General features: G+C 41.1%; 1 protein-coding gene across 1 annotated transcript; it reads left to right on the top strand.

The window, feature by feature from the left end:
* The first annotated feature begins 2,541 nt into the window (after positions 1-2,541).
* On the top strand, positions 2,542-26,827 carry LOC123879065 (putative ammonium transporter 3). Its single transcript, XM_045926570.1, has 12 exons — positions 2,542-2,741; positions 5,181-5,267; positions 5,424-5,622; positions 6,233-6,378; positions 7,930-8,093; positions 20,800-20,885; positions 21,530-21,612; positions 22,805-22,954; positions 23,621-23,698; positions 24,007-24,185; positions 24,946-25,065; positions 26,021-26,827. Exons 1-12 carry the CDS (start codon positions 2,594-2,596, stop codon positions 26,465-26,467), a joined length of 1,887 nt encoding a protein of 628 aa, XP_045782526.1. The 5' UTR covers positions 2,542-2,593; the 3' UTR covers positions 26,468-26,827.
* The last annotated feature ends 12 nt before the right edge of the window (positions 26,828-26,839 follow it).

Here is a 26,839-nt window from a genome sequence, read left to right as displayed (position 1 = left end):
CACTTCGTTGTTGCGTCCCGGAGGTGCGGTGGTGGGGACCGAGCAGGTCCCCGGTGGAGGGTCTGCCTCGGCAGACGTCGCTGGCTGGGTCGCGGTTGTTTACTTCGGCGTTCCCGTGACCCAGTCGCCAGGCGACGCGCAGTAGCGCCGCTGGGGTTTAGTGGGTATTCCGGTCGGCGAGTCCCACATACCCTCCCACAGCTGGCCGGCTGCCTTACGGTTGGCTGGCTAGCTTCCGGGGGGGATGCGTAAATGCATTCCCCAGCGTCAACAAAAAAAAAAGAGGTTATCACAGCCTTTGCGCTAACCCCCCGCCTCATACCCCGATTGCCACCTTGACCTGTCGTGTACATATGGTTATGATATGGTTTTGGCCTCGACGGTGTTCGAATCCCGGGAACGCACCTTTAACTTTTCGGAGTTGTGTGCGTTTTTAACCCCCGACTCAAAAAGTGTTATAAGTTTGACGTGTGTATCTGTGTATCTGTCTGTGGCACCGTAGCTCCTAAACTAATGAACCGATTTTAATTTAGTTTTTTTGTTTGAAAGGTGGCTTGATAAAGAGTGTTCTTAGTTATAATCCAAGAAAATCGGTTCAGCCGTTTGGAAGTTATCAGCTCTTTTCTAGTTACTGTAACCTTCACTTGTCGGGGGTGTTATAATTAATTTTTTAATTTACACTTGTAAGCAATTAATAATGACGTATCATTTATCAAGATCGCTTGAACCGTTCAGTAGTTACAAGCCGACATAGAAACGGACATACATACAATATACATACAGGCCAAACACAACCCTCCTTTGAACTTATTAGATTTAAAAGAAAATTTACATTTTATAGTCTTTCAGCGGAACCTTAAAAAATCGGGCAAGTGCGAGTCGGACTTGCACACGAAGGGTTCCGTGCCGTCTTACAAGAAATAACGCTGTAATTTGTTTTTATTTTCATTGCGGCCATTTTGAAATCGCTATTATTTGTTGCTATAGCGGCAATAGCAATACACATTTCTATGAAAATTTCACCTTTCTACGTATTACGATTATTTGCATTCATGTCTTACATCATAAAACAAGAGATACTGGCTGAGGTTTGGAATACTCTTCCCCGATCTGTGTTTCCTACCAATTACAATCCGGGTATCTTTAAAACAAGAGTGAATAGGCACCTTCTAGGTAAACGCGTCCCATCTTAGGCCACATCATCACTTTACATCAGGTGTGATTGTGGTCAAGCGCTTGCCTATAGTGAATAAATAAAAAATAAAAAAATACAGCGCACTGACAGACATACGGATGGATGGACGGATAGCGGAAGCTTAGTACTAGCACCATCAGCTACGGAACCATAAAAATCGTTCAAGCTGAGTCGCACTGGAAGGGTTCCGCTCCACCGTAAGTACACGATATAAGTTTTTTTTATAACTAGCGACCCGCCCCGGCTTCGCACGGGTGGACATTTATTTTTTCTATTTACCGGGATAAAATATAGCCTACACGGATTCGGAAGAATCCCTCTAAGTAATGGTAAAAGAAATTTTGAAATCGGTCCAGTAGTTTTTGAGCCTATTCAATACAAACATACAAAAATACAAAAATACAAAGGTTTCCTCTTTATAATATTAGTATAGATTAGCTTGGTGACCATTTTGCAATTCACCATCTTTATTATAAGTACGTAAGTTTTGTTATAGCGGCAATAGAAATACATATTCTGTAAAAATTTCAACTCTCTATCTACCTATTACCCCCCCGTCCACACACTGCCCGTGTGGTATGGGAAGAAGCGAGGAACGGAGGCAGAGACGTAGTGTGGAATGTGGATGCGTTACTCGCGTGTTCCTCGTTCATGCCCATCGCTCGCTATTTTGTCGGTAAGTATGCAATAGCGCGCACGCTGCCACAGTTTCGACGTCCATCGCGTTGCAAAGGCAAGCGACCTAGTGCCGCGCGTGATTAATAGCGCGAGTAGAGCAGAGTGTAGACGGGGGGTTACGGTTCACGAGGTATAGCCCGCCGCGCTGATATACAGACGGACGGACGGATAGCCGACGCTCAGTGATAGAGTACCGTTGGCACTCGAAGGTACGGAACCCTAAAAACGAGGTTTTATTACTTAAACCTACTTTATAAAGATAGGCAATGCCAAGAGTTCTTCATTCATTGTCGTCATTTTGGAAACGGATGTTCGTGTTTTGTGTTGAAAAAAAAAAACTAATTTCTTAACAGAGTGATTTAAAAAAATTAGATTAAAATTGTGATAAATTAAATTAGCTTTTAATAAAAATTTACGAAAAAAATTACTAAATAAGTGCCTATAAATATGAAATTAGCCAATAAATTAAGGAAATAAATAAAAGAAAAAATTTTTCAATAAGTTTTTATTTTATTTCTATAATTAACACAATATGCCGTGACCTGAAATAAAAAACGAACATTTAATTTTAAATAAATAAACTTTTTCAGTATTTAAAAAATCTAAATAAAGTTTAAATAGCAATAAAATTATTTACAATGAAATATTAGCAGACCGTTCTAATTAAAAACTAAAATAATTATTAATTAAATATTAAGTATTTATTTAAAAAAAACCAAAATGGACGGAAACTGGTCGTACCACATTGGACTACGATCTCCAAACCTGACCAACACTACAGTACAACTTCAAGAAAACTTCGAAATCGATTTGGAAGACACCAACTGGATCTTGACTTCATCCTTTATCATATTTACTATGCAGACAGGTAAATGTTTGATAACCTTAATTCTTACTAACCCCCGACCCAAAAAGAGGAATGTTATAAGTTTGACGTGTGTATCTGTGTATCTGTCTGTGGCATAGTAGCTCCTAAACTAATGAACCGATTTTAATTTAGTTTTTTGTTGGAAAGGTGGCTTGATCGAGAGTCTTCTTAGCTATAATCCAAGAAAATCGGTTCAGCCGTTTGAAAGTTATCAGCTCTTTTCTAGTTACTGTAACCTTCACTTGTCGGGGGTGTTACAAATTTTTAATTTACACTTATTATCTGCTAGCTGATGCCCGCGACTTTATTCGCGTGGATATAGGTTTACAAAATCCCGCGGGACCTACGTATTTTTACGGGATAAAAAGTAGCCTATAAGTAGCATATTTCCAAGTTATAAAATATAATCTATCTCCATTCCAAATTTCATTCAAATTCATATGGTAGTTTTTGCGTGAGAGTAACAAACACACACACAAACACAAACACACACATACACACAAGCTTTCGCCTTTATAATATTGTGTAATTTAAAAAAAACATAATGGACGAAAACTGGTTCTACCACATCGGACTACGGTCTCCAAACCTGACCAACACTACAGAACATAAAATCATAACCCTTCCTTTCGGCTTTGCCGTAGTCGGGTAACAACAAAAAAAAAGATTCCGACGAATTGAGAACCTCCTCCTTTTTTGAAGTCGGTTAAAAACAAGAAATTATAGCAAAACTAGCTGATACCCGCGACTTCGTTCGCGTGGATGTAGGTTTTTAAAATTCCTGTGGGAACTCTTTGATTTTCCGGGATAAAAAGTAGCCTATGTGCTAATCCAGGGTATAATCTATCTCCGTTTTAAATTTCAGCCCAATCCGTCCAGTAGTTTTTGCGTGAAGGAGTAACAAACATAAACACACACACACACACACACATACAAACTTTCTCCTTTATAATATTAGTGTGGAGTTTTGAGGAAATATCCTTTCTTAATCCTAAGTAGGTGACGCAAGAGGTTAAATTGTAGATTACCTTGGAAGTATAATAACCATATTACTTTGTCCTGGTTCCGAAGTAAAATGTTTAATTTCACCTCTCAACATTCAACAAGATAAAGTTAAACAGCACTAAAAACCGGCCAAGTGCGAGTCAGACTCGCGCACTGAGGGTTTCGTACTCGGGTATTTTTTCCAACATTGTGCACAATAAATCAAAAACTACTTTACATAAAAATAAATAAATATCTGTTTTAGAATGTGATTTCATATGATTTGTAAATTATATCCTATCCATAGTCCATACTAATATTATAAACACGAAAGTGTATATCATGTATGGATATATGGATGCTTGTTACTCTTTCACAAAAACTACTTGACGGATTTGGCTGAAATTTGGAATGGAGATAGATTATAACCTGGATTAACACATAGGCTACTTTTTATCCCGGAAAATCTATGAGATCCCGCGGGATTCTAAAAACCTATATCCACGGGAACGAAGTCGCGGGCAACAGTTAGTATAGTAAAATGTTCACTGAGCGACAGAAAAACAATTTTGTATCGGCAGCACAGACAGTTCGCTGGTAGTAGTCGGGTTTCATGATCAACCCATTTCCGCCCCACTACCGAGTACGGGTCTCCTCTCAGAATGAGAAGGGTTTAGGCCATAGTCTGCCACGCTGGCCCAATGCGGATTGGCAGACTTCACACACCTTCGAGAACATGGAGAACTCTCAGGCATGCAGGTTTCCTCACGATGTTTTCCTTCACCGTTAAAGCAAGTGATATTTAATTGCTTAAAACGCACATAACTGAAAAGTTAGTGGTGCGTGCCCGGGATCGAACCACCGACCTCCGATTAGGAAGCGGACGTTCTAACCACTAGGCTATCACAGCTTACATTAGCTTAGCAGTCGGGTTTAAGGGTCATGAGCCCGGCCTGCCCGCGAAATTCAAATTTAATTTGGTTTTTCGCAATTTGTAAACTAATACGACAACGTAGGCTTATGGTTATTTTATTTGCGACAATGGCAATATTTATTTCTCAAACTGGATCTTTTCAAGTAAAGATTTTTATATAAACCTGTGAGGATGATATTGCCACTGTCGCAAATAAAATAACCATAAGCCTACGTTGTCGTATTAGTTTACAAATTGCGAAAAACCACATTAAATTTAAATTTCGCGGGCAGGCCGGGCTCATGACCCTTAAGTGCCGTTTAATTTTATCTTGTTAAAAATTGAGATTGATTTTTTGGAAATAATGTAAGATTAAAAAATAATTTGTTTATTGAAGGTAGTTTGATAAAATCGATATTTGGCTCAGTCGATGCCATCCGATTCCGAGACTTCTTCATTCTGAGAAGAGACTCGTTCTCAGTAGTGTGCCGGCGATGGGTTGATCATCGTGATGATGATTTGATATTTTTTTTTTTTTTTAGGTTTCGGCATGTTGGAATCAGGCTGCGTGTCAATCAAAAACGAAGCTAACATAATGATGAAGAATTTGGCTGACATCTCACTGGGCGGTAAGTGGTTAAATTAAAGCACAAGTAAAGAAATAAATATCAAAACGGCGAACATGGTTACATCACAGAAAAAAAAAATTAAAATGCGTTCACGAAAAAATAAATTTACTAAGTCACATATAGATGGCGCTGTTGTCATTTTTTTCTCACCATCAGGTCTTACCTACTGGATCTTCGGGTACGGGATGTCGTTCGGCGAAGGCCCACTCTCGAATCCCTTCATCGGCGTGGGCAACTTCCTGGTGGACCCACCCGTGGGCGACGCGCTCATGGGGCCGGTGTTCGCGTCCTTCCTCTTCCAGCTGTCGTTTGCTACCACCGCCACCACCATCGTCAGTGGTGCCATGGCCGAGAGGTAACCACAACCCCCACCCCCCACCCTGTTCACGACACCCAATAAACACAGTGTAACCAGGCCCTCGGCAACCTGGGAGGTCTACTCGGCTTCTGGAGCGAGCTTGGATGGCTGGAGTGAAGACTTCGGCGTAGAGAGGCAACGCACGCACAAGAGACGGAAACCAGTCCAGAGAGAAGAAGAAGAAGAAAGTGTAACCAGAACGCTGGATTCAAGATTTTTAGGGTTCCGTACCTCAAAAGGAAAAACAGAACCCTTATAGGATCACTTTGTTGTCTGTCTGTCTGTCAAGAAACCTATAGGATACTTCCTGTTGACCTAGAATCATGAAATTTGGCAGGTAGGTAGGTCATAGCACAAATACAGGAATAAATCTGAAAACCGTGAATTTGTGGTTACATCATTAAAAAAATTATTAAAATGTGTTTAAATTTTCAAAGTAAGATAACCATACCAAGTGGGGTATCATATGAAAGGGCTTTACTTGTAGATTCTAAAACAGTTTTTTTATTTATTTTTATGGATAATAGTTTTTGATTTATCGTGCAAAATGTTGGAACCCGAGTACGGAACCCTCGGTGCGCGAACTTGGCCGGTTTTTTGGTTTCAGGTGTGACTTCAAAGCCTACTGCCTCTTCTCATTCCTCAACACAATAGTGTACTGCGTACCAGCTGGCTGGGTGTGGGGAAAACACGGCTTCTTGAACAAGCTGGGCGCGGTGGACATCGCCGGCTCTGGCCCCGTACATTTGGTCGGTGAGTGCTCTTCTATGTTTATAATAACCTGGTAGCATCACAGCCTAGGCTGGGACTTCGTCTGTGCTGGTGGTAGCTGGCGGGCGTGCTCTGCCTTTATGGAGTGTTTTTTGTTAAAACTGACTGGAAAGCGCTCTAAGGGGGTGCCGTGCGTGTGTCGGCGAGCGCCGGCACAGACGGGGTCCATACTTGTATAGTTTAACTAACTTGTTACAAATAACTACAAACTTGACATTGGCTAATCTTTGTAAAGCCAGACGAGAGAGAAAAAAAAAGACTAGGCTGTGATGCTACCAGGTTTAGGAGAACCTAAACACTCTTCATAGCGCTCGTGGTTATCATGAAGTGACGTTTTTAAGGGTATTATTTGCTTCACGACCACTTGCCACCTCTCCCTGCTGGCTGACAGCCTGGTACGCTCGGCCCACTCTGCTATATTTATGACTAGCGACCCGCCCCGGCTTCGCACGGGTGGACATTTATTTTTTCTATTTTCCGGGATAAAATATAGCCTATACGGATTCGGAAGAATCCCTCTAAGTAATGGTAAAAGAAATTTTGAAATCGGTCCAGTAGTTTTTGAGCCTATTCAATACAAACATACAAAAATACAAAGGTTTCCTCTTTATAATATTAGTATAGACTAGAGGATGCCCGTGACTTCATCAGCCTGGATTTAGGTTTTTAAAGACCTATTTAATTAGTAGTTTTATTAGTAGGACCTGTTTAATTTTCCGGGGTAAAAAGTTGCCAATGTCAATCACAGGGACGCAAGCTACCTCGGTACCAAATTTCATACAAAACGGATAAGCGGATGGATCTTTAGGAATCCCGTGGGAGCTCTTTGATTTTCCGGGATAAAAAGTAGCCTGTGTCCCCAGGATATAACAGTATAGTATATAGTAAGAGTAAAAGATTTTAAAAAGTTATTGACAATCAGCACAGGATCACCGTAATTCCAGACCATCCATACTAATATTATAAATGCGAAAGTGTGTCTGTCTGTCTGTCTGTCTATCTGTCTGTCTGTCTGTCTGCTACTTTTTCACGGCCCAACAGTTAAACCGATTCTGACGAAATTTGGTAAAGGGTTAGCTTATATCCCGGGGACCGACATAGGCTACTTTTTATCCCGGAAAATCAAAGAGTTCCCACGGGATTCCTAAAACCCATCCGTTTAACCGATTTGCATGAAATTTGGTACCGAGGTAGCTTGCGTCCCTGTAATTGACATAGGCATCTTTTTATCCCGGAAAATCAGACAGTTCCCACGGGATCTTTAAAAACCTAAATCCACGCGGACGAAGTCGCGCACGGGATTTCAAAAAACCTAAATCCACGCGGACGAAGTCGCGGGCGTCAGCTAGTTCCTCATAAAACCAACAGTTGAATGGGACTTGGGAGTAAAGTAAAAAGTAAAGTAAAATATTCTTTATTGTACACCAACAAGACAGTAATATATAAATTACAATAAAGATTTATGTACAAGAGGCGGCCTTATCGCTAAAATAGCCGTTTTGTGTGAGTGCCGGGAGTGCCGTTTGTCCACAGGTGGGGCTTCAGCGTTCGCCTCAGCCCTGATGCTGGGCCCACGCTTGGGTCGCTACGCGCGAGGCACTGCTCCGCTGCCGCTGGGCAACCCCGTCAACGCTGTCATGGGCACCTTCGTGCTGTGGTGGGGGTGGCTGGCCTTCAACTCTGGCAGCACCTATGGAGTGAGTATCAGTTATTTATTTATGACTAGCTGTGCCCGCGACTTCGTTCGCGTGGAATCAGCGCGCTTTATATAGCCACGGACGCTCAGGCGCGAGGCGTGTACGTTAAAAATGTTCGCCGTGATTCTTTAAATTGACATAACTTTTTTATTTATGAACCGATTGACATGAAATAAACACTAAATGTTAAGTGAAGCTTACTACAATATATTAGTGAAAACCGTATCTAAATCGAATAAGCCGTTTCTGATATTAGCGTGCACAAACACACAGACAAACAGACAAAAAAAAAATAATTACAATTTCGGGTTCGGCATCGATATAATAACAACCCCTGCTACTTTTTTTTAATATATGTCGGATCGAGCCGAGGATTGTTTAAGAATAGATGAAGGCGGGCGGAGATCCTTAGGGTCTGCTTCGATCACTAGGCGATCTTCAGACGTGTTAAGAACAATACTTCCGTTTACTGCATGTCACAACTACCAGCGTAACTAGGTAAACCTAACCTAACCTACCTAGACCGGCTCCTCCACCCCTTACACCGGTCCCAAACCAACCATCTAACCTAACCACCACAATAACAACTCGTTTAACCAACAGTACCACTTTAGGTAACCACTACTCTAAAACCTACAGTACGACAGACTATTCCTACTGAGAAGTGTCCTCGGCAACAACCGGACGAATAATGCCTCGCTACGCACAGCGTGTCTGATTTTATAGTCCAACGACGACAGTGGGGAGATGACGTAATGCTCAGTGAGCAAAGTATTGACAGCTAAAAGTCGGTACCGCCGACACGGCCATTCTGACCTGCGTACGTCCTCGTACGCTAAATGTCACAAAGCATGTGAGGACAAAACCATAACCACAAAGTCACTATACCGCTCGTCTATCCTGACTAGCAGTTAACTGTCAATGAACATCTTTCTCATTCTAAACCTGGACATCAATGTCCCCTCAACCACTCAACACTAGTGGACCGGACATCAGCGTCCCCTCAGTCAGTAAACCTCCGTAAACCAGAAACATTACAATAATTAACGTACAATGCTATTGATTATGATTCTGACCATCACGGCTTTTTCTAGGGCTCTTTGGCTTGGCTAATTCATTACATCTCAACACTTAGGAAGTTGACACAACCAACCTAGGTTAAGAAATCACTTTCAACTGATCATCTGTCTAAAAAATAGGCTAACACTGCGAGAAGAACCAAAACCTAATTACAAGAACTCATCTACTGACATGTCGCGACGCGAAAGTTAGTTCAACCGATTCTAAACTACAGTTCATATGATTAGAGCGCAATTGTTATTGCAACTCTTAATCAATCATTATTCAAAACGAATTTACCACTGGTTCGGAATGCCACAACCTAGCGAGAAGAACCAGCAAGAAACTCGGTGGCGTCTAACTGAGTAATTAATTTCTTGGCATCTAACTGAACTTAAAAACAAAATTTTTTTTTTTTTTTTTTGGTTGTTGTTAAGGGTATGTGGTTAACTGTAACTGTGCGGTGTCTATGACAGTAAAACTCTTTTAACATCGTCGCGTCATTTTTTTTTTTTTTTTTGGTTGTTGTTAAGGGTATGTGGTTAACTGTAACTGTGCGGTGTCTATGACAGTAAAACTCTTTTAACATCGTCGCGTCACGGCCATTCTGACGCGCGACCGTCCTCGGGAGCTAGCTGGTGACCGGTCCGTCCCCACCGTCCCTGATTCATGGATTGTCCGATATTGCTCGTGCGCGTTCGTGCTCGCCTTCGTAAATCAGCGCCGACATGGCCATTCTGACCACAGGTCGCCCTCGACCTGCCAAAGAAAAAAAAAGAACACAGTACCGTTGTACGAAACAGATTACGCACGGAAGCCCTCATCCTCGTTGGACACGACTAATAGTGAAAGTAAGGAGGCCCCTGTCCTCAACTTACGTCACAAAACACAAAAGTAAGGAGGCCCCTGTCCTCAACTTACGTCACAAAACACAAAAGTAAGGAGGCCCCTGTCCTCAACTTACGACACAAAACACAAAAGTAAGGAGGCCCCTGTCCTCAACTTACAAAACACAGAAGTAAGGAGGCCCCTGTCCTCAACTTACGTCACACACACAAACGTCACAAAACACAGAAGTAAGGAGGCCCCTGTCCTCAACTTACGTCACACACACAAACGTCACAAAACACAAAAGTAAGGAGGCCCCTGTCCTCAACTTACGTCACACACACAAAGCGGCAATATTAAGATTTTGAAAAAGTGCAGATTACCTGTAGCTTTCACCTCCTGGACTTGAATCAGATGTCCTTGTCTTTGTCACCATTAACCACTCGTTTCCAGAGTTTTGGCTCGACCTTGCAACAAGCCAGCTATTTTCTTCGATGTGGTTAGGTGGAGCTGAAGAGGCTCCACGGTTCATCCCGCTTCTGATGTCGGATCGAGCCGAGGATTGTTTAAGAATAGATGAAGGCGGGCGGAGATCCTTAGGGTCTGCTTCGATCACTAGGCGATCTTCAGACGTGTTAAGAACAATACTTCCGTTTACTGCATGTCACAACTACCAGCGTAACTAGGTAAACCTAACCTAACCTACCTAGACCGGCTCCTCCACCCCTTACACCGGTCCCAAACCAACCATCTAACCTAACCACCACAATAACAACTCGTTTAACCAACAGTACCACTTTAGGTAACCACTACTCTAAAACCTACAGTACGACAGACTATTCCTACTGAGAAGTGTCCTCGGCAACAACCGGACGAATAATGCCTCGCTACGCACAGCGTGTCTGATTTTATAGTCCAACGACGACAGTGGGGAGATGACGTAATGCTCAGTGAGCAAAGTATTGACAGCTAAAAGTCGGTACCGCCGACATATATTTCCATTGTACAGACACCACTTTTCTACAATTTTATTATATGTATAGATGTAGGTATAGACTAGATGCCTGCAGCTTCGCCCGCGTGGGTTGGTCAGGTACCCTGCAGCATCAGGATTGTGGAGTTAGAATCCAAATATTTTATCGAACAATATCGCAAAGTTCCCTTAACGATTAAAAAAAATTACGCAAATCTGTTCAGAAATCTCGGAGATATCAGTGTAGTACATAGGTAGAAAAACACAACTCCATTTTTCAAAGTCGGTTAAAAAATAGCCTATGTTACTCTTCTTGTCTGTGAAAGTCCTGTCAAAATAGGTTTAGCCATTCCGAAGATTAGCCTGTTCAAACAGACGCGATACTTCAATTTTATTTATTAAATATTAATCACACTAATATTATAAAGGCGAAAGTTTGTATGTGTGTGTGTGTTTGTGTATGTTTGTTACTCCTTCACGCAAAAACCACTGGACGGATTTGGCTGAAATTCGGAATGGAGGTAGATAATATCCTGGATTAGCACATAGGCTACTTTTTATCCCGGAAAACCAAAGAGTTCTCCCGGGATTTTGAAAAACCTAAATCCACGCGGACAAAGTCGCGGGCGTCAGCTAGTCTTAAAAAAAAGTACTTAGATATGTCTTTGTTCGCGTGGATATAGGTTCTTTAAAATTCCCGTAGAAACCCTTTAATTTTCCAGGATAAAAAACAGCCTATGTGTTAGTTAATAGGTACGGGGTATAATCTATCTCCATTCTAAATTACAGCCAAATCAGTCCAGTAGTTTTTGCGTGGATTAAGAGTAATCAATGTAATATTAGTTGCTTATTTAACCAAAACTTCACGGTTTTCGGAGTTTTCCCTTTCTTGTATTATATTATAGGACATTGCTTTGTTACCTGCCTTTCATGATTCTAGGTCAACGGGAAGTACCCTATAGGTTCTCTTGAGAGACACGACAGACGGCACAGACAGATAGAACTACTTACAAACAAGTGTAAATTAAAAATTTATAACACCCCCGACAAGTGAAGGTACAGTAACTAGAAAAGAGCTGATAACTTTCAAACGGCTGAACCGATTTTCTTGGATTATAGCTAAGAACACTCTCGATCAAGCCACCTTTCAAACAAAAAAAAAAATTAAATTAAAATCGGTTCATTCGTTTAGGCGCTATGATGCCACAGACAGATACACAGATACACACGTAAAACTTATAACACCCCTCTTTTTGGGTCGGGGGTTAAAAAGTGATCCTATTAAGGTTCCTTTTTCCTTTTAAGGTACTTAAGGAGCCCTAAAAACGGCTCTGACGGGTCCTAACATACAGACAGATAAACAGGACGAAACTATAACTTTTCCTTGTTTTACTACTAATCCTGCTAATATTATGAACGTGAAAGTTTGTATGTATAGATGGATGTATGTTTGTTACTCCTTCACGCAAAAACTACTGGACGGATTTGGCTGAAATTTGGAATGGAGATAGATTATACCCTGGATTAATATATAGGCTACTTTTATCCCGGAAAATCAATGACTTCCCAGGGGATTTTTAACCCCCGACCCAAAAAGAGGGGTGTGTTCAAGATAGCGCCTGACAAAAGTGCGGAGCAAATGAACAACTTTTTATTTTAACTATTTTTTGTTTTTCTTCTTGTTGTCATAAGGTTAAGCTGTCAGTACTCAGTACTATAACTCTTTTCTGTTCCCTTAAAAATAATTAAATTCAGTCCTGTGAATTCGAAACCAAGTTGTTTTAATATTTTGAGCCACGAAGTGCAATCATTGGTCAGCTTCGAGCCCAGATTTGCGCCAGAAATCAATAATCAAGAAAATTAAAATTCGCTACAGGCGTGGCTAGTGGCTGTGGAGGTCATTTGGACAAAGAACGAATTTGGAAAGAATTTCAGGAGTGAATCTCGGACAAAGTCGGTATAATTTGTGCCTTAGCCCTTTTGTGTTAATAGGATGTTTGTAAATTTGTTATTTCAAAGAAAATCTTGTTTAGTTAGGTTATGTTGTACATGTTACATTGTGGTAAATTGTAGTAAAAGTTGAACTTAAAACTGTTAAATTGTGACAATATTTCTGCCTAGATTAAATATATTTCAACATTCAACATTAAGTAGCATGTTTACAGCCAAATAGACATAGATTACACATTGTAATATTGCTTAAATTTACAAACTAGGTACTACTTAACCTTAAAGATTTTTACAAACTTTTGACATTGAATTATTTTATAAATTATTTTTGTTTTTTAGGTGTCTAAGTGTAAAATAAGAACTTGTTTATATAGTTATTTAAGCGAATTCTGTATCAAATTCCAGGATTTTACAACCATCTCCCAAATATGGCAGAAAAGACTGAAATTGTGAGAGAAATTGCTGAGTTAACTAAGAAACGAAGCAGTTATAAAGGTCGGATCACAATTTTTTCTGGCTATTTGAAATCACTGGACAGTAGCACAGCTTCACCAACTACTAAGGACATTAGTGAGTTGGAATTACGCATAGGTAAGTTGGATATGTTGTACGCTCAATACGATGAAACTCAAACACGGTTAGAGTGCATCTCAGATAACATTGACCAACAGTTGGCTGAACGTGAGGAGTTCGAATGTAGGTACTACAAGGCACTAAGTCAGGGACAAGAGATGCTGGCAAATTACAAACGGTCCCAAGTGCCGCTCCCTACTGATTATGGTTCACACTCTGGCAAACTAAACCCGGTCAAGTTACCTACCATCCAGCTCCCCAAATTTAGTGGGGCATATAATAACTGGCTGGAGTTCAGAGACACCTTTACCAGTCTTATTCACAACAATGACGACTTAGATGATGTTAATAAATTCCACTATTTAAGAACATCATTAGAGGGGTCTGCCGCTGTGGTAATTTCATCCATTGAGTTCTCATCTAGTAATTATAATGTAGCATGGAAACTTATGTGTGATCGATTCGATAATAAGCGTTTGTTGATACAAAACCATGTTGCTGCTTTATTTAATATCGAACCGGTCACACGGGAATCCGCTACTAATTTAAAGCACATTTTAGATCAATTAAATAAAAACCTCCGTGCTTTAGAATCATTAGGCGAGCCTGTTAAACAGTGGGATACGCTTCTCATTTACATTATCACACATAAGTTGGACAGTAAAACTTATCGTGAATGGGAAGAGTACAAAGGCCGCTTGGACAGCAACAAACGTATAGAGCTACAAGACTTCCTAGATTTCGTAAGAATGCGTACGAATATACTTGATACAATTGAATTTTCGCGTCAGACGCCTCAACATAACTCAAATCATAAATCGTCAAAAGTAAAGGCTATGGTGACAACACAAACGAATGATAATAATTCAAGTTCAAAGGACTTTTGTCCCAAATGCAGTGCCATGCATAAATTGAGTACTTGCCCTCAATTTTTAGCGTTAAGTAATGAAGAGCGCCTGCAATTATTACCTACTTTTAAGGTTTGTTTCAACTGTTTTTCGAAATCTCATTTTTCAAATAATTGTAAGAAAAATGGATGTAAAATTTGTAAAAGAAAGCACTCAGTTTTAATACATGTTACAGACAAGCAGAAGCCGGCTGTGCGTAGCGAGAGCACTGAAAGTGTCAGCGCGACTCCCTCCACCACCAATCCAAGTAATAACTTAACCTTATCAGCGAGCGTGTCGTCCGCGAGTCTTAATGTAAATAGTCGTCGCGGGGACGTTCTATTATCGACTGCGTTAGTTAAGTTATATGATTCAAATAATCGCGAACATATCGGACGCGCTGTTTTGGATTCTGGTAGCACTTCCAGCCTACTGTCAGAAAAGATGTTTCGTCAGTTAAATCTGCCTTATAATCATATCGATCAATCTGTACTGGGTATTAATAATGCATCCACGCATATTAATAAAATGTGTCGTTTACGGTTGAAGTCGTTAAATGACACATTTATGACTAATTTACATTGTTTTGTTTTGCCTTCGTTAACAGATAATGTACCGTGTCGTTCGCTCGACATTTCAAAACTCAATCTACCTACTGACGTTTGCTTAGCGGATCCTCATTTCTACGCACCGGCGTCAGTGGATTTAATATTAGGTGCTGATATTTTCTGGCACATTATAGGATCGCAAAGAATTAATTTAGGCGATGATAAACCTACTCTTTGCGAGACTAGGTTAGGGTGGATAATCTCTGGCCCGATGAATAATAGATTTTTTACATCATATCTACCTAACCCTATTCAATGTAATTACGTCAACACTAATTCAACCACTGATATACAAAATCAAGATATACAGAATCAACTCGCGCGTTTTTGGAATTTAGAAGAAGTAAATATTTCAAATTTATCTACTTATTCACCGGAACAGAAATTATGTGAGGAGCATTTTATAAAAAACACTACTCGCTTAGAAGACGGTCGTTTTTGTGTGAGAATCCCATTAAAAGAAAATCCTAGTGTTTTAGGTGATTCTTTACAACGAGCCAAGCAGTGTTTTTTTTCTTTAGAACGCAGGCTTCTCAAACAACCAAAACTTTATGAAATGTACCGCGAGTTCATGTCAGAATATCAGTCGTTGGGTCACATGTCAGAATGTGAACTTAGTTTGGATAGTAATGCACATTTTATCCCACATCATGGTGTGTTGCGTGAGAGCAGTGCAACCACAAAATTAAGGGCCGTATTTAACGCTAGTTCCTCTACCACCAGCACTAATATTAGTCTAAACAGTATTCAGATGGTAGGTCCAACGGTACAGGACGATCTTCTGTCCATTCTTCTGAGATTTAGGCAACACAAGTACGTCATTTTAGCCGACGTGGAGAAAATGTATCGGCAGATACTTGTGCATCCTGACGATAGGTACTTACAGCGTATAATATGGCGTGACAACCCTAACCAACCACTTAAGGCATTTGAATTAAATACTGTAACGTATGGTACAGCAAGTGCACCTTTTCTTGCTACCAGATGCCTTAAGCAGCTAGGACTTGAATGTAAGGACAATCAGATCGCTGAAATCATCCTTCATGATTTTTACGTCGATGATCTGTTGAGTGGCGGGGATGATTTGAACGTAGTGCGGAACATTCGTAGTGAAGTAACGGCTACCCTCGCCTCTGCTCGCTTGCCACTGAGAAAGTGGAAGTCTAATGAGCCTCAGTTAGTTTCAGAGTCCACTGAGTCCACGCATGATTTAAATGTAGGCGGTAATGAGCCAAGCAAAACATTAGGTTTAGGATGGCAACCTGAATCTGATGAGTTGCATTTTCCGATCGGTACTTCGATCGCAGTGAAGGGAAACTCAAAACGTGATATCCTTTCTGTCATTTCCCAGATATTCGATCCATTAGGGCTGGTTTCTCCGGTTGTTATTAAATTAAAAATAATACTGCAAAGCTTGTGGTTACAAAATTTATCGTGGGATGATCCATTGACGCCGGAGATTCAAGAAGCTTGGTGCGAAGCAATTAAAAACCTGCATGTTTTGAATAATCTACGTGTACCACGCCGCGTGTTAATAGATTCGTTCATGCGATTAGAATTTCACGTATTTTCCGACGCTTCGGAAAGGGCTTACGGTGCGTGTCTTTACGTCCGTAGCATTGATAGTAGTGGCAGAATCTTAGTGCGATTATTACTTGCTAAGAGTAGGGTGGCACCCATTAAAGCCACAACTATCCCTAGGCTTGAGCTTTGCGGGGCTCAGGTTGCAGCTAAGCTGTATGAAAAGGTTATCAGCTCGCTAAGAGTCAAAGCAGCGTGTACCGTTTTTTGGACCGACTCCACTATTGTATTGGGTTGGCTTAAGATGTTGCCAAGTAAGTTACACACATTTGTTCGTAATCGCGTCGGAGATATTTTAGAAAAGACCGGTGATTGCGTATGGCGACACGTTCCTACTGAGGAAAACCCAGCGGATTATGTGTCACGTGGAGTTAGTGTTGACACTATTCAGTCTCTCGATATGTGGTGGTCAGGACCAACTTTTTTGAAGGAACCTAATAGCTATTGGCCTTCTACGTCAGTACGTTCCGAGTCGCTACCCGAAACGCGTACTGAATTGTCATGTTTAGTTAAGACGGAAAATCCATCCGAATTTATTGAATTTGATCGTTTTTCTAATTTCAATAGGCTTAGACGTGCAGTAGCGTATATGCTACGTTTTGTTGAAGCATGTAGAGGACGACGCGCTACAACCAATTTTCTCACTGAAACTGAATTAAATAATTCATTAAACGTCATTATTCGCACATCTCAGAAGGAATCCTTTACCGAGTATGATCTTTTATTGAATAAGAAAAACTTGCCTGCGAAGAGTGCTTTATTAAAATTCAACGTGTTTTTAGATGAGAATAATTTAATGCGAGTTGGCGGTCGTATCAGAAACTCAGATTTTTCGTATGATAAAAAACATCCTTTAATTTTACAGTCCACTCATCGATTTACTCAGTTATTATTTAAATACGAACATACGAAGCTTATGCACGCTGGGCCACAATTATTGTTGGCATCGATCAGAGAGGTTTACTGGCCAATCGGTGGCCGTAATTTAGCAAAATCTACTTATCGTCGTTGCATTAGATGCACACGAATGAAAGGAAGTGTTGTAGCTCCTATTATGGGTGATTTACCGCGACGGCGTCTTACTCCCGGTGGTTACCCCTTTGAAACCGTTGGCGTTGACTATGCGGGCCCTATATCTTCCGCAAGTCGTCAAGGACGTGGTTGTCGTGTTGTGAAGGTGTACATCGCCATTTTTATATGTTTCACTACAAAGGCCATTCATTTGGAATTGGTGGGAGACTTGACAAGTAATAGCTACATTCTAACTCTCCGCCGATTAGTGGCTCGTCGAGGAAAACCACGCCATCTGTATTCTGATAACGGAAGTTCATTTGTTGGAGCGTACAACAGTCTAACTAAGTTTTTGCAACAAAATTCTGACTCACTGTCCAGTGAGCTTTCAAATGAAGGAATAAATTTCCACTTTATTCCGGGGTATTCTCCACATTTTGGCGGTATTTGGGAGGCGGGGGTGAAATCCACAAAATTTCATTTATTGCGAGTGCTAGGCAATTGTCATTTAACTTTCGAAGAATTGTATACGACTTTAACACAAATTGAGGCAATTTTAAATTCGCGACCACTCACTCCTTTGTCTTCGCATCCAGAAGATTTGACCCCACTGACCCCCGGCCATTTTTTAATTGGACGTCCACTCACAGCGATTCCGACTGAAGATTACCAAGACGGCAAAGCGGACACACATCTTACGAGATACCAACGGATTGAGCAACTCCGGCAGCATTTCTGGGCACGATGGAGCAAGGAGTACGTTTCGGAACTGCAGAAACGTACAAAATGGCAGACACCATACCACTCATTGGAACTCAATTCGTTGGTCCTTCTGAAGGAGGAGAACCTGCCTCCGTTAAGGTGGAAACTGGGTCGAATTGTGGCACTTTTTCCCGGCCCAGATCAAGTCGCACGAGTGGCTGACGTGAAAACCGCCAGTGGGATCGTAAGAAGATCGTTTACTCGGATTTGTCCGTTACCAATTAGTGATGTAAATTAAAGTGGTTGACGGCGCAGCCCTCAACGCCCGGGGGCATGTTCAAGATAGCGCCTGACAAAAGTGCGGAGCAAATGAACAACTTTTTATTTTAACTATTTTTTGTTTTTCTTCTTGTTGTCATAAGGTTAAGCTGTCAGTACTCAGTACTATAACTCTTTTCTGTTCCCTTAAAAATAATTAAATTCAGTCCTGTGAATTCGAAACCAAGTTGTTTTAATATTTTGAGCCACGAAGTGCAATCAGGGTGTTATAAGTTTGACGTGTGTATCTGTGTATCTGTCTGTGGCACCGTAGCGATAAACTAATGAACCGATTTTAATTTACTTTTTTTTGTTTGAAAGGTGGCTTGATCGAGACTGTTCTTAGCTATAATCCAAAAAAAATGGTTCAGCCATTTAAAAGTTATCAGCTCTTTTCTAGTTTTCTTGTAGAAAAGGTTAGATAACCCTTAGGTTCATAATATTCAAGTGTCAATTGACAAATGTCAAGCTGTCAAGATGGACGTTGCCTAACATAATTATTTATTTGAAAATGATTTGTCGGGGGTGTTGAAAATTTTTAATTTACACTTGTTAAAAGCCTATATCCAGTTGAACGAAGTAGCGGGCATCAGCTAGTCTATACTTCTATACCTACTAATATTATAAAGAGGAAACCTTTGTATTTTTGTATGTTTGTATTGAATAGGCTCAAAAACTGCTGGACCGATTTCAAAATTTCTTTTACCATTACTTAGAGGGATTCTTCCGAATCCGTATAGGTTATATTTTATCCCGAAAAATAGATAGGATTTTTCGTGGTAGTGTCCACCCGTGCGAAGCCGGGGCGGGTCGCTAGTCCCTAATAAATCTACATGCAAAATCTCAAGTATGGCCTTTTGAGTCCTACGTTGACATTTCAGTCAGTCAGCTTATCTAGATAAATCCACAGTTTAGTAGATCATCTGAAGTCTGAATACATAATTCCTAAAATTGGTTTTAAATCGAGCTGATTACCCACATAGAATGGTGATTGTTCGTAATCGGCCGCCATTTCAAAGATTTATCGCTAAAAACAAAATGGCTGCAATTTACTAGCACGCTAGTAAACCTAATTGTCACTTAATTGATCTTGTCAGTTGTCGACTGAAATCCACACAGAACTCTATCCATCCATACTAATGTTATAAATGCGAAAGTGTGTCTGTCTGTCTTCTACCTTTTCACGGCCCAACTGCTTAACCGATTCTGACGAAATTTGGTACAGGGTCAGCTTATATCCCGGGGACGGACATATACTTTTATCCCGGAAAATCAAGGCGTTCCCACGGGATTCCTAAAACCCATCCGCTTAACCGATTTGTATGAAAGGTACCGACGTAGCTTGCGTCCCTGTAATTGACATAGGCAACTTTTTATTCCGGAAAATAAAACAGCTCCCATAGTTGGAAATCCACGCGGACGAAGTCGCGGGCGGGCGGGCGGGAAAATAAAAGCCGGCGGCTTCCCTCGCGCAGTGGTCTTATTAGTGGGAGGTCCCGGGTTCGATCCCAGCAGGGGTTTTGAATTTTGTAATTTTTAAATTTCTGGTCTGGTCTGGTGGGAGGCTTCGGCCGTGGCTAGTTACCACCCTACCGGCAAAGCCGTGCCGCCAAGCCATTTAGCGTTCCGATACGATGCCGTGTAGAAACCAAAGGAGTATGAGTTTAATATACTACCATACCCCTCCAGGTTAGCCCGCTTCCATCTTAGACTGCATCATCACTTACCACCAGGTGAGATTGCAGTCAAGGGCTAACTTGTATATGAATTAATAAAAAAAAGTGCGAGTCGGACTCGTGCACGATGGGTTCCGTACCGTACAAGATATTCCTCGTCACAATAAAGGTGCCCACGCACTCGAACTGAACTGCAGCGGAACTGCGCGTCGTGGCAGCGCCCCGCACGATATTCTCTCCAGCCGCGACGCGCGGCAGTGACGTACGCGCGTCGCGGATCTAGAGAATATCGTGCGGGGCGCTGCCGCGACGCGCAGTTCCGCTGCAGTTCAGTTCGAGTGAGTGGGCACCTTAAGACCACAGCATCTCACCACGCGCCAAAGAGGTCGTCCCCTAGAAACTTACCGTTGTTGATGACATATCTATGGGTTGATGTCCGTTGATGTGGTTGATGTCCGTTGATGTGGTTGATGTCCGTTGATGTGTTGATGTGGTTGATGTCCGTTGATGTGTTAATGTAGTTGATGTCCTATGTTTCAGGTAAGCGGCGCAAAATGGCAGTACGCAGCGCGGGCAGCCGTTATGACTATGATGGGGTCTTTCGGAGGTGGCTGCTTCGGCCTTCTGTAACTACCTTCACTTTTTTTGTGAAAATTAATGTCATGTAATTAACCCTATTAATGTCACTCTGCTGTCTGTCTGTCTGTCTGCTCGTCCGTCTGTCTCTCTGCCCAAAACATTTCACAGGTCTCTAGTTCGTAGACTAAATGGGTTACAAACGTGAAATTTCGATATTTGGTTGAGAACGTTGACCCAAAGGCCAAAACCAAATATGGAATTAAAAATTCAATTTAATTATTATTAAGGGGGCTGAGGAAAAATGAGCCAAAAAAAAATTTTTTTTCTTACCCTAGCATGTGGATACGATCTCATTATGTAGAGTGCGAATGTTTTAATTTTTCTTTTTATCTTAAAAAATAAGAAAATGGGGGGCCATCAAATTTTTCAGATATTAACCCCCGACCCAAACAGAGGGGCGTTATAAGTGTGACGTGTGTATCTGTCTGTGGCATGGTAGCTCCTAAACTAATGAATCGATTTCAATTTAGTTTTTTTTGTTTGAAAGGTGGCTTGATCGAGAGTGTTCTTAGCTGTAATCCAAGAAAATCGGTTCAGCCGTTTGAAAGTTATCAGCTCTTTTCTAGTAACTGTAACCTTCACTTGTCGGGGGTGTTATAAATTTTTAATTTACACTGTCTTGTTATTACAGGTTCAGTTTAATAAAGAACAAAGGGCGTGCAGATGTAATGGAACTTATAAACAGCGTTCTTGGATCTCTGGTATCTATTACAGGTGGGTATATTATTATCTGCAGCACGCTATACCTATAATACCCGACCTACTCGTACAGAACGACCTATTATCTGCTAGCTGATGCCCGCGACTTCATCCGCGTGGATTTACGTTTTTCAAAATCCCGCGGGAACTCTTCGATTTTCCGGGATAAAAAGTAGCCTATGTGTTAATCCAGGGTATAATCTATCTCCATTCCAAATTTCAGCCAAATCCGTCCAGTAGTTTTTGCGTGAAAGAGTAACAAACAGACATCCATCTATACATACAAACTTTCACGTTCATAATATTAGCTTATAGGAATTCTTATTTTTTTCAAATATTTTATATTATTATTTTTTATATTATATGTATCCCTTTTATATTATATGCAAGTAACTATATCGTCATATATAGCATATACATATATATTTATATATTATATATATATAATTACTTTTTTATGTTTATTAGTATATATATAAATCTTTGTAAAAAAATCCTTGCGACTTGGTACTATCCAACCCCCTTCCTAGAACTTCTCCTTTCAGCAAAGGTTGCCTGGTAGAGATTGCTCCAAGCAATAAGGCCGCCTTTGCACACAATTGTTTTTTTCTGTTTTCTTCTTACTGTGTTGTTATCCTTATATGTGTTTTTGTGTGCAATAAAGAGTTTCTATCTATCTATCTATCTATTTTCAGCGACTGCTTTTAAATGTAAATAGTTATTCAAAATTAATGGTATATTTTATCTGAATTTATTATAATATTATATTTTGTATTTGTATAATTTTGTATTTGTACAGCCTGGGGCAAATTTTGTCCATCTCGTTTCAGTCAAATCCGTCCAGTGGTTTTTTCGTGATTGAGTAACAAACATCTAAACATCAACACTTACGCATTTATAATATTAGTATGGATTAGGATTAGGATATTAGGATTATCGATGAATACGACAAGGATCTTTTGGCACTTGAATGACATTGACTCAAGTTTAGAGAAAATGTTGAAAACCGAGCAAGTTTTATTTAATTTTAACTGAATGAGAAATTGGGAAAACCATCCCTGTTTTCACAGCGGGAAAAATAATAAAAACCATTGATGGGCCACAGAGAGTAGGTCATTTTTTCAACTGGCTGTTTCATTTTTCAGCTGGCTGCTTCATTTTTTCAGCTGGCTGCTTCATTTCTCAACTGGCTATTTCATTTTTTCAGCTGGCTGTTTCCTTTTCCGCGCATGGGAGTCTCTCGTGATAGGAATGATAGGCGCCGCCATAGCGTCGATGGCTGCGCCCATGTTTGACAAGATGAAGGTCGATGACCCTGTCGGCGCCTCGGCGGTACACGGCGCTTGTGGGTTGTGGGGTATGACCTTATATTTATGTAGCCTGGTATCGAAAATCGTAGTAAAGACTGAAATCCAAAGTACATAATATAACCTACATTAAAAAAACAAGAATATTAGCCGTTTTAATCATGACTAACATTCCCCTTTCCCCTCCAACTAAGCGTAAAGCTTGTGCCAGGAGTAGGTACGACAATAGTGCAACGGGTGGGGATTGAACCGCCGATCTTTCGGATTTCAGTCCGCTCCTATAACCGTTGAGCTATTGAGGCTTCAAACATTTATGTTAGTCTGGTACCTAAAGCCACGCTAAGCCGGGGCGGGTCGCTAGTATATTATTAGTATTCATATATTATTATCAGTAAACTTAAAACATTGAATTCCCTAATTTTAACTTAAGCCTCAATAGCTCAACGGTTATAGGAGCGGACTGAAATCCGAAAGGTCGACGGTTCAAAGCCCACCCGCTGCACTATTGTCGTACCCACTCCTAGCACAAGCTTAACGCTTAGTTGGAGGGGAAAGGGGTATGTTAGTTATGATTAAAATGACTAATATTCTTTAAAAAAAACAACTTAAGACAAATTATAACCGCGAGCAAACTTACAATAGCGCCACCTATTATCATGAAAGTAAACTTAACTATTAAATTGGCTTTTTTCATGACAAAAAATATGGTTTTCCAGGTGTGATCGCAGTGGGACTATTCGCAGACAATCCGATACCGATGGATACTACCAACGGAAGATCTGGACTCTTCAAAGGTACCTCCAAGCTATGAATTGACGCAAACGCGGTCTAACCTAGACATCATCGGTACTTTGTTCCTTAGGCATGATTTTCGTCAATTGCAAGCCTATTTTCCGAAAATTCCAATGGCGAAAGTGTGTTCGTTTAAAAACTTATAGCCAATATTACTCGGTACGATTATGTAAGGATTCTAGCGATATCCCATACATCTAAAACTATTCAGACATTTAAAAGTTATGGTGGAATAAAGAAGCTCGTATACATGAACCCTAAAAACATGGACTTTTCTTAACGCCGGCGTATGTTCTGTTCATCCCACCAGGAGGCGGCTGGTACTTGTTAGGTGTGCAGTCGTTGACAGGCATCTGCCTGGCGAGCTGGGGTGCCCTGGTGACCATGGCGCTGCTGTGGCTGATCGACCTGGTGCTACCCATCCGCATGGAGCCCTACGAGGAGCTGCTGGGCGCGGACCTCACCGAGCACAGGATCAGACATGGCCAGGTGAGGTGTCTCTCCACAACAGGGCTGTGCCTGGCTGGCGAGCTGGGGCGTCCTGGTGACCACGGCACTGCTGTGGCTGTTCGACCTGGTGCTACCCATCCGCATGGAGCCATACGAGGAGGTGCTGGGCACGGGTCTCACTGAGCCCAGGATCAGATATGGTCAGGTGAGATGAATTGCCACAACAGGGCTCTACCTGGCAAGTGGGGCACCTGGTGACAATGGCCCTGCTGTGGCCGAACTGGAGCCCTACGAAGAGTTGCTGGGCGCGAACCTCACCACCCACAGGATCAGGAGATGATATAGAGACCTTAGACCATGCTGGGTAAGTGCGTTGGCAGCCTTCACACGCCTTTGGAGAAATTATGGAGAACTCTCAGGCATGCAGGCTTCCTTGCGAAGTTTACCTTCACCGTCAAAGCAAGTGGTATTAAATTGCTTTAAAAAGTAGACACTTGACGACCTTCCTGGCACAGAGGTGAATGCTTTGTTCTTATAAGTGAGAGGTCCCAAGTTAAATCACTTACATTCCAGACAGGGGTTAAGGTACTTATTTATAATTTCTAAATTGTCTCTGGTTTGGTCTATTGAGATACTTCAATTTTTTTATTCAGTTACGAGTTAGCCCTTGACTGCAACCTCACCTGGTGGTAAGTGATGATGCAGTCTAAGACGGAAGCAGGATAATACTAAGTAGGTACGAAGCAACAACTGTAAAAATACTGATTTCTTTTTAACGAAGGGAATAAATGTAATTCAGGTGGGAATATCTCGGGCGGTGTCGGCGCTGCGGCCGTACCACCGGTCCAGCAGCATCGAACGAGTCGGCAGCATCGGCGTCAACACGGGACACAGCCTTGTGGTCGACAAATTGCAAGAGGTATGTACACTGTACAGTGCTATCATTTTTAGGGTTCCGTACCTCAAAAGGAAAAACGGAACCCTTATTGGATCACTCTGTCTGTCCGTCCGTCCGTCCGTCGTGTCTGTCAAGAAACCTATAGGGTACTTCCCGTTGACCTAGAATCATGAAATTTGACAGGTAGGTACCTAGGTAATATAGCACAAGTACAGGAATAAATCTGAAAACCGCGAATATGTCATAATTAAAAAAAAATTGACATATGTTTGTTATGACATAATTTAAAAAAATTAAATGTGTTTCAATCTTGGATGAAGGATTTTCAATTTTCAAAGCAAGATAACAATACCAAGTGGGGTATCATATTAATGGGCTTTGCATGTACATTCTGTGCGATTTTACCTTTGCCTAGAGTTGAATTAAAAAAAGAAAAGACAATTGGAGGGAGATGGGAAAATGGCGGCAAGAAAAGCGGTTGATATTGATTCGAAACAGAAAAGATTGGAATTTATTAATATGTTTTCAAGAAGTTAGTAGTTTAGAATTAAAGTTAAAGTTTATCATGCATTGTATAATGCCTATTACAATGTAATAGGCATTATACAATTGCGTCCTTGTAATGTCAATTGCGTCCTTGTAATGTCAATTACAAGGACGCAAGCTACCTCGGTACCGAATTTCATACAAATCGGTTAAGCGGATGGGTTTTTAGGAATACCGTGGGAACTCTTTTATTTTCCGGGATAAAAAGTAACCTGTGTCCGTCCCCGGGATATAAGCTAACCCTGTTTCAAATTTCGTCAGAGTCGGTTAAACTGTTGGACCATGAAAAGGCAGACAGACACACTTTCGCATTTATAATATTAGTAAGTATGGATTTCCAAATCTTCAACTTTGACACCAGACATAATGCTGTTCAAACCTCAGGCGGGTATTTTTGAAAAAATTCAATTTTTGGTTTTATTTACTACAGATACAAAAGATGCCGAAGAACAAAGTCGGCGGCAACCTTCATATGTTTACCAACACAGCCTTCGTAGACGAAACCAGCACTTTAAAAAACAAGGGATTTCTTAATAAGCGACCTGGCAACCCCCAGAACGATTTGCACCGTGCAATCGACTCTATGGCCACAGAGATTAATGGGCAATTAAAACAGAGATGCTCTACCGCAGAGCCATGTAAAGCAGGCATGGCAAGACACCACTCTCTGTTTCACGATGGAGCTAACAGTCACAATGAAGATAGATCAACCCGGGTACTGGAGGTGAAAGGGATGAAGTGGAAAGAGTTGTCAGCAAGCCAGCTGGAAATGCTGGATGGAATGGTAGCTGGAGAGGATCGGTTTAGACATCGGCACGATTACCCCGACGCAGAGAGACTAAGCGCTGTTACGGCAAACGTACAGTGGATTGATTAAGGTGGATGCGACGGGTCTGCCCGCGAAATTCAAATTTAATTTGGTTTTGCACAATTTAAAAACTAATACGACAAAGTAGGCTTATGGCACTTTAATTGCGCCAATGGCAGTTTCATCCTCACAGGTTTACATAATAGTAGATTGTGTCATAAGGGAGCAAAATAATATTTTTACGGCGAGGGCGCTTGTTTGAATCCAGAGCGAAGTGAGGGATTGTAGAGTACAATCCCAAACGTAGCGAGGGATTCAAAGTACGTCGCCCGAGCCAAAAATTATTTTGCGCCCGAGTGATACACTCTACTTTTCTCACCCTCTATGAGGAAATAAAAGGCGCCTCATATGTTATTGTAATATTATTATTATTTATGAAAA

Source organism: Maniola jurtina, chromosome 27, assembly GCF_905333055.1.
Source record: "Maniola jurtina chromosome 27, ilManJurt1.1, whole genome shotgun sequence".
Taxonomy (NCBI): Eukaryota; Metazoa; Arthropoda; class Insecta; order Lepidoptera; family Nymphalidae; genus Maniola; species Maniola jurtina.
Note: the sequence above shows the minus strand (reverse complement) of the source record. Positions and strands in the feature narration are given on the sequence as shown.

Excerpts from the sequence above, each read along its gene's own strand:
- LOC123879065 (XM_045926570.1), top strand. The coding sequence starts at position 2,594 with ATGGACGGAAACTGGTCGTACCACATTGGACTACGATCTCCAAACCTG. Across the intron at positions 21,613-22,804 it reads ATCTCTGGTATCTATTACAG|CTGGCTGTTTCCTTTTCCGC; the intron begins GTGGGTATATTA and ends TCATTTTTTCAG. Across the intron at positions 22,955-23,620 it reads CGGCGCTTGTGGGTTGTGGG|GTGTGATCGCAGTGGGACTA; the intron begins GTATGACCTTAT and ends ATGGTTTTCCAG.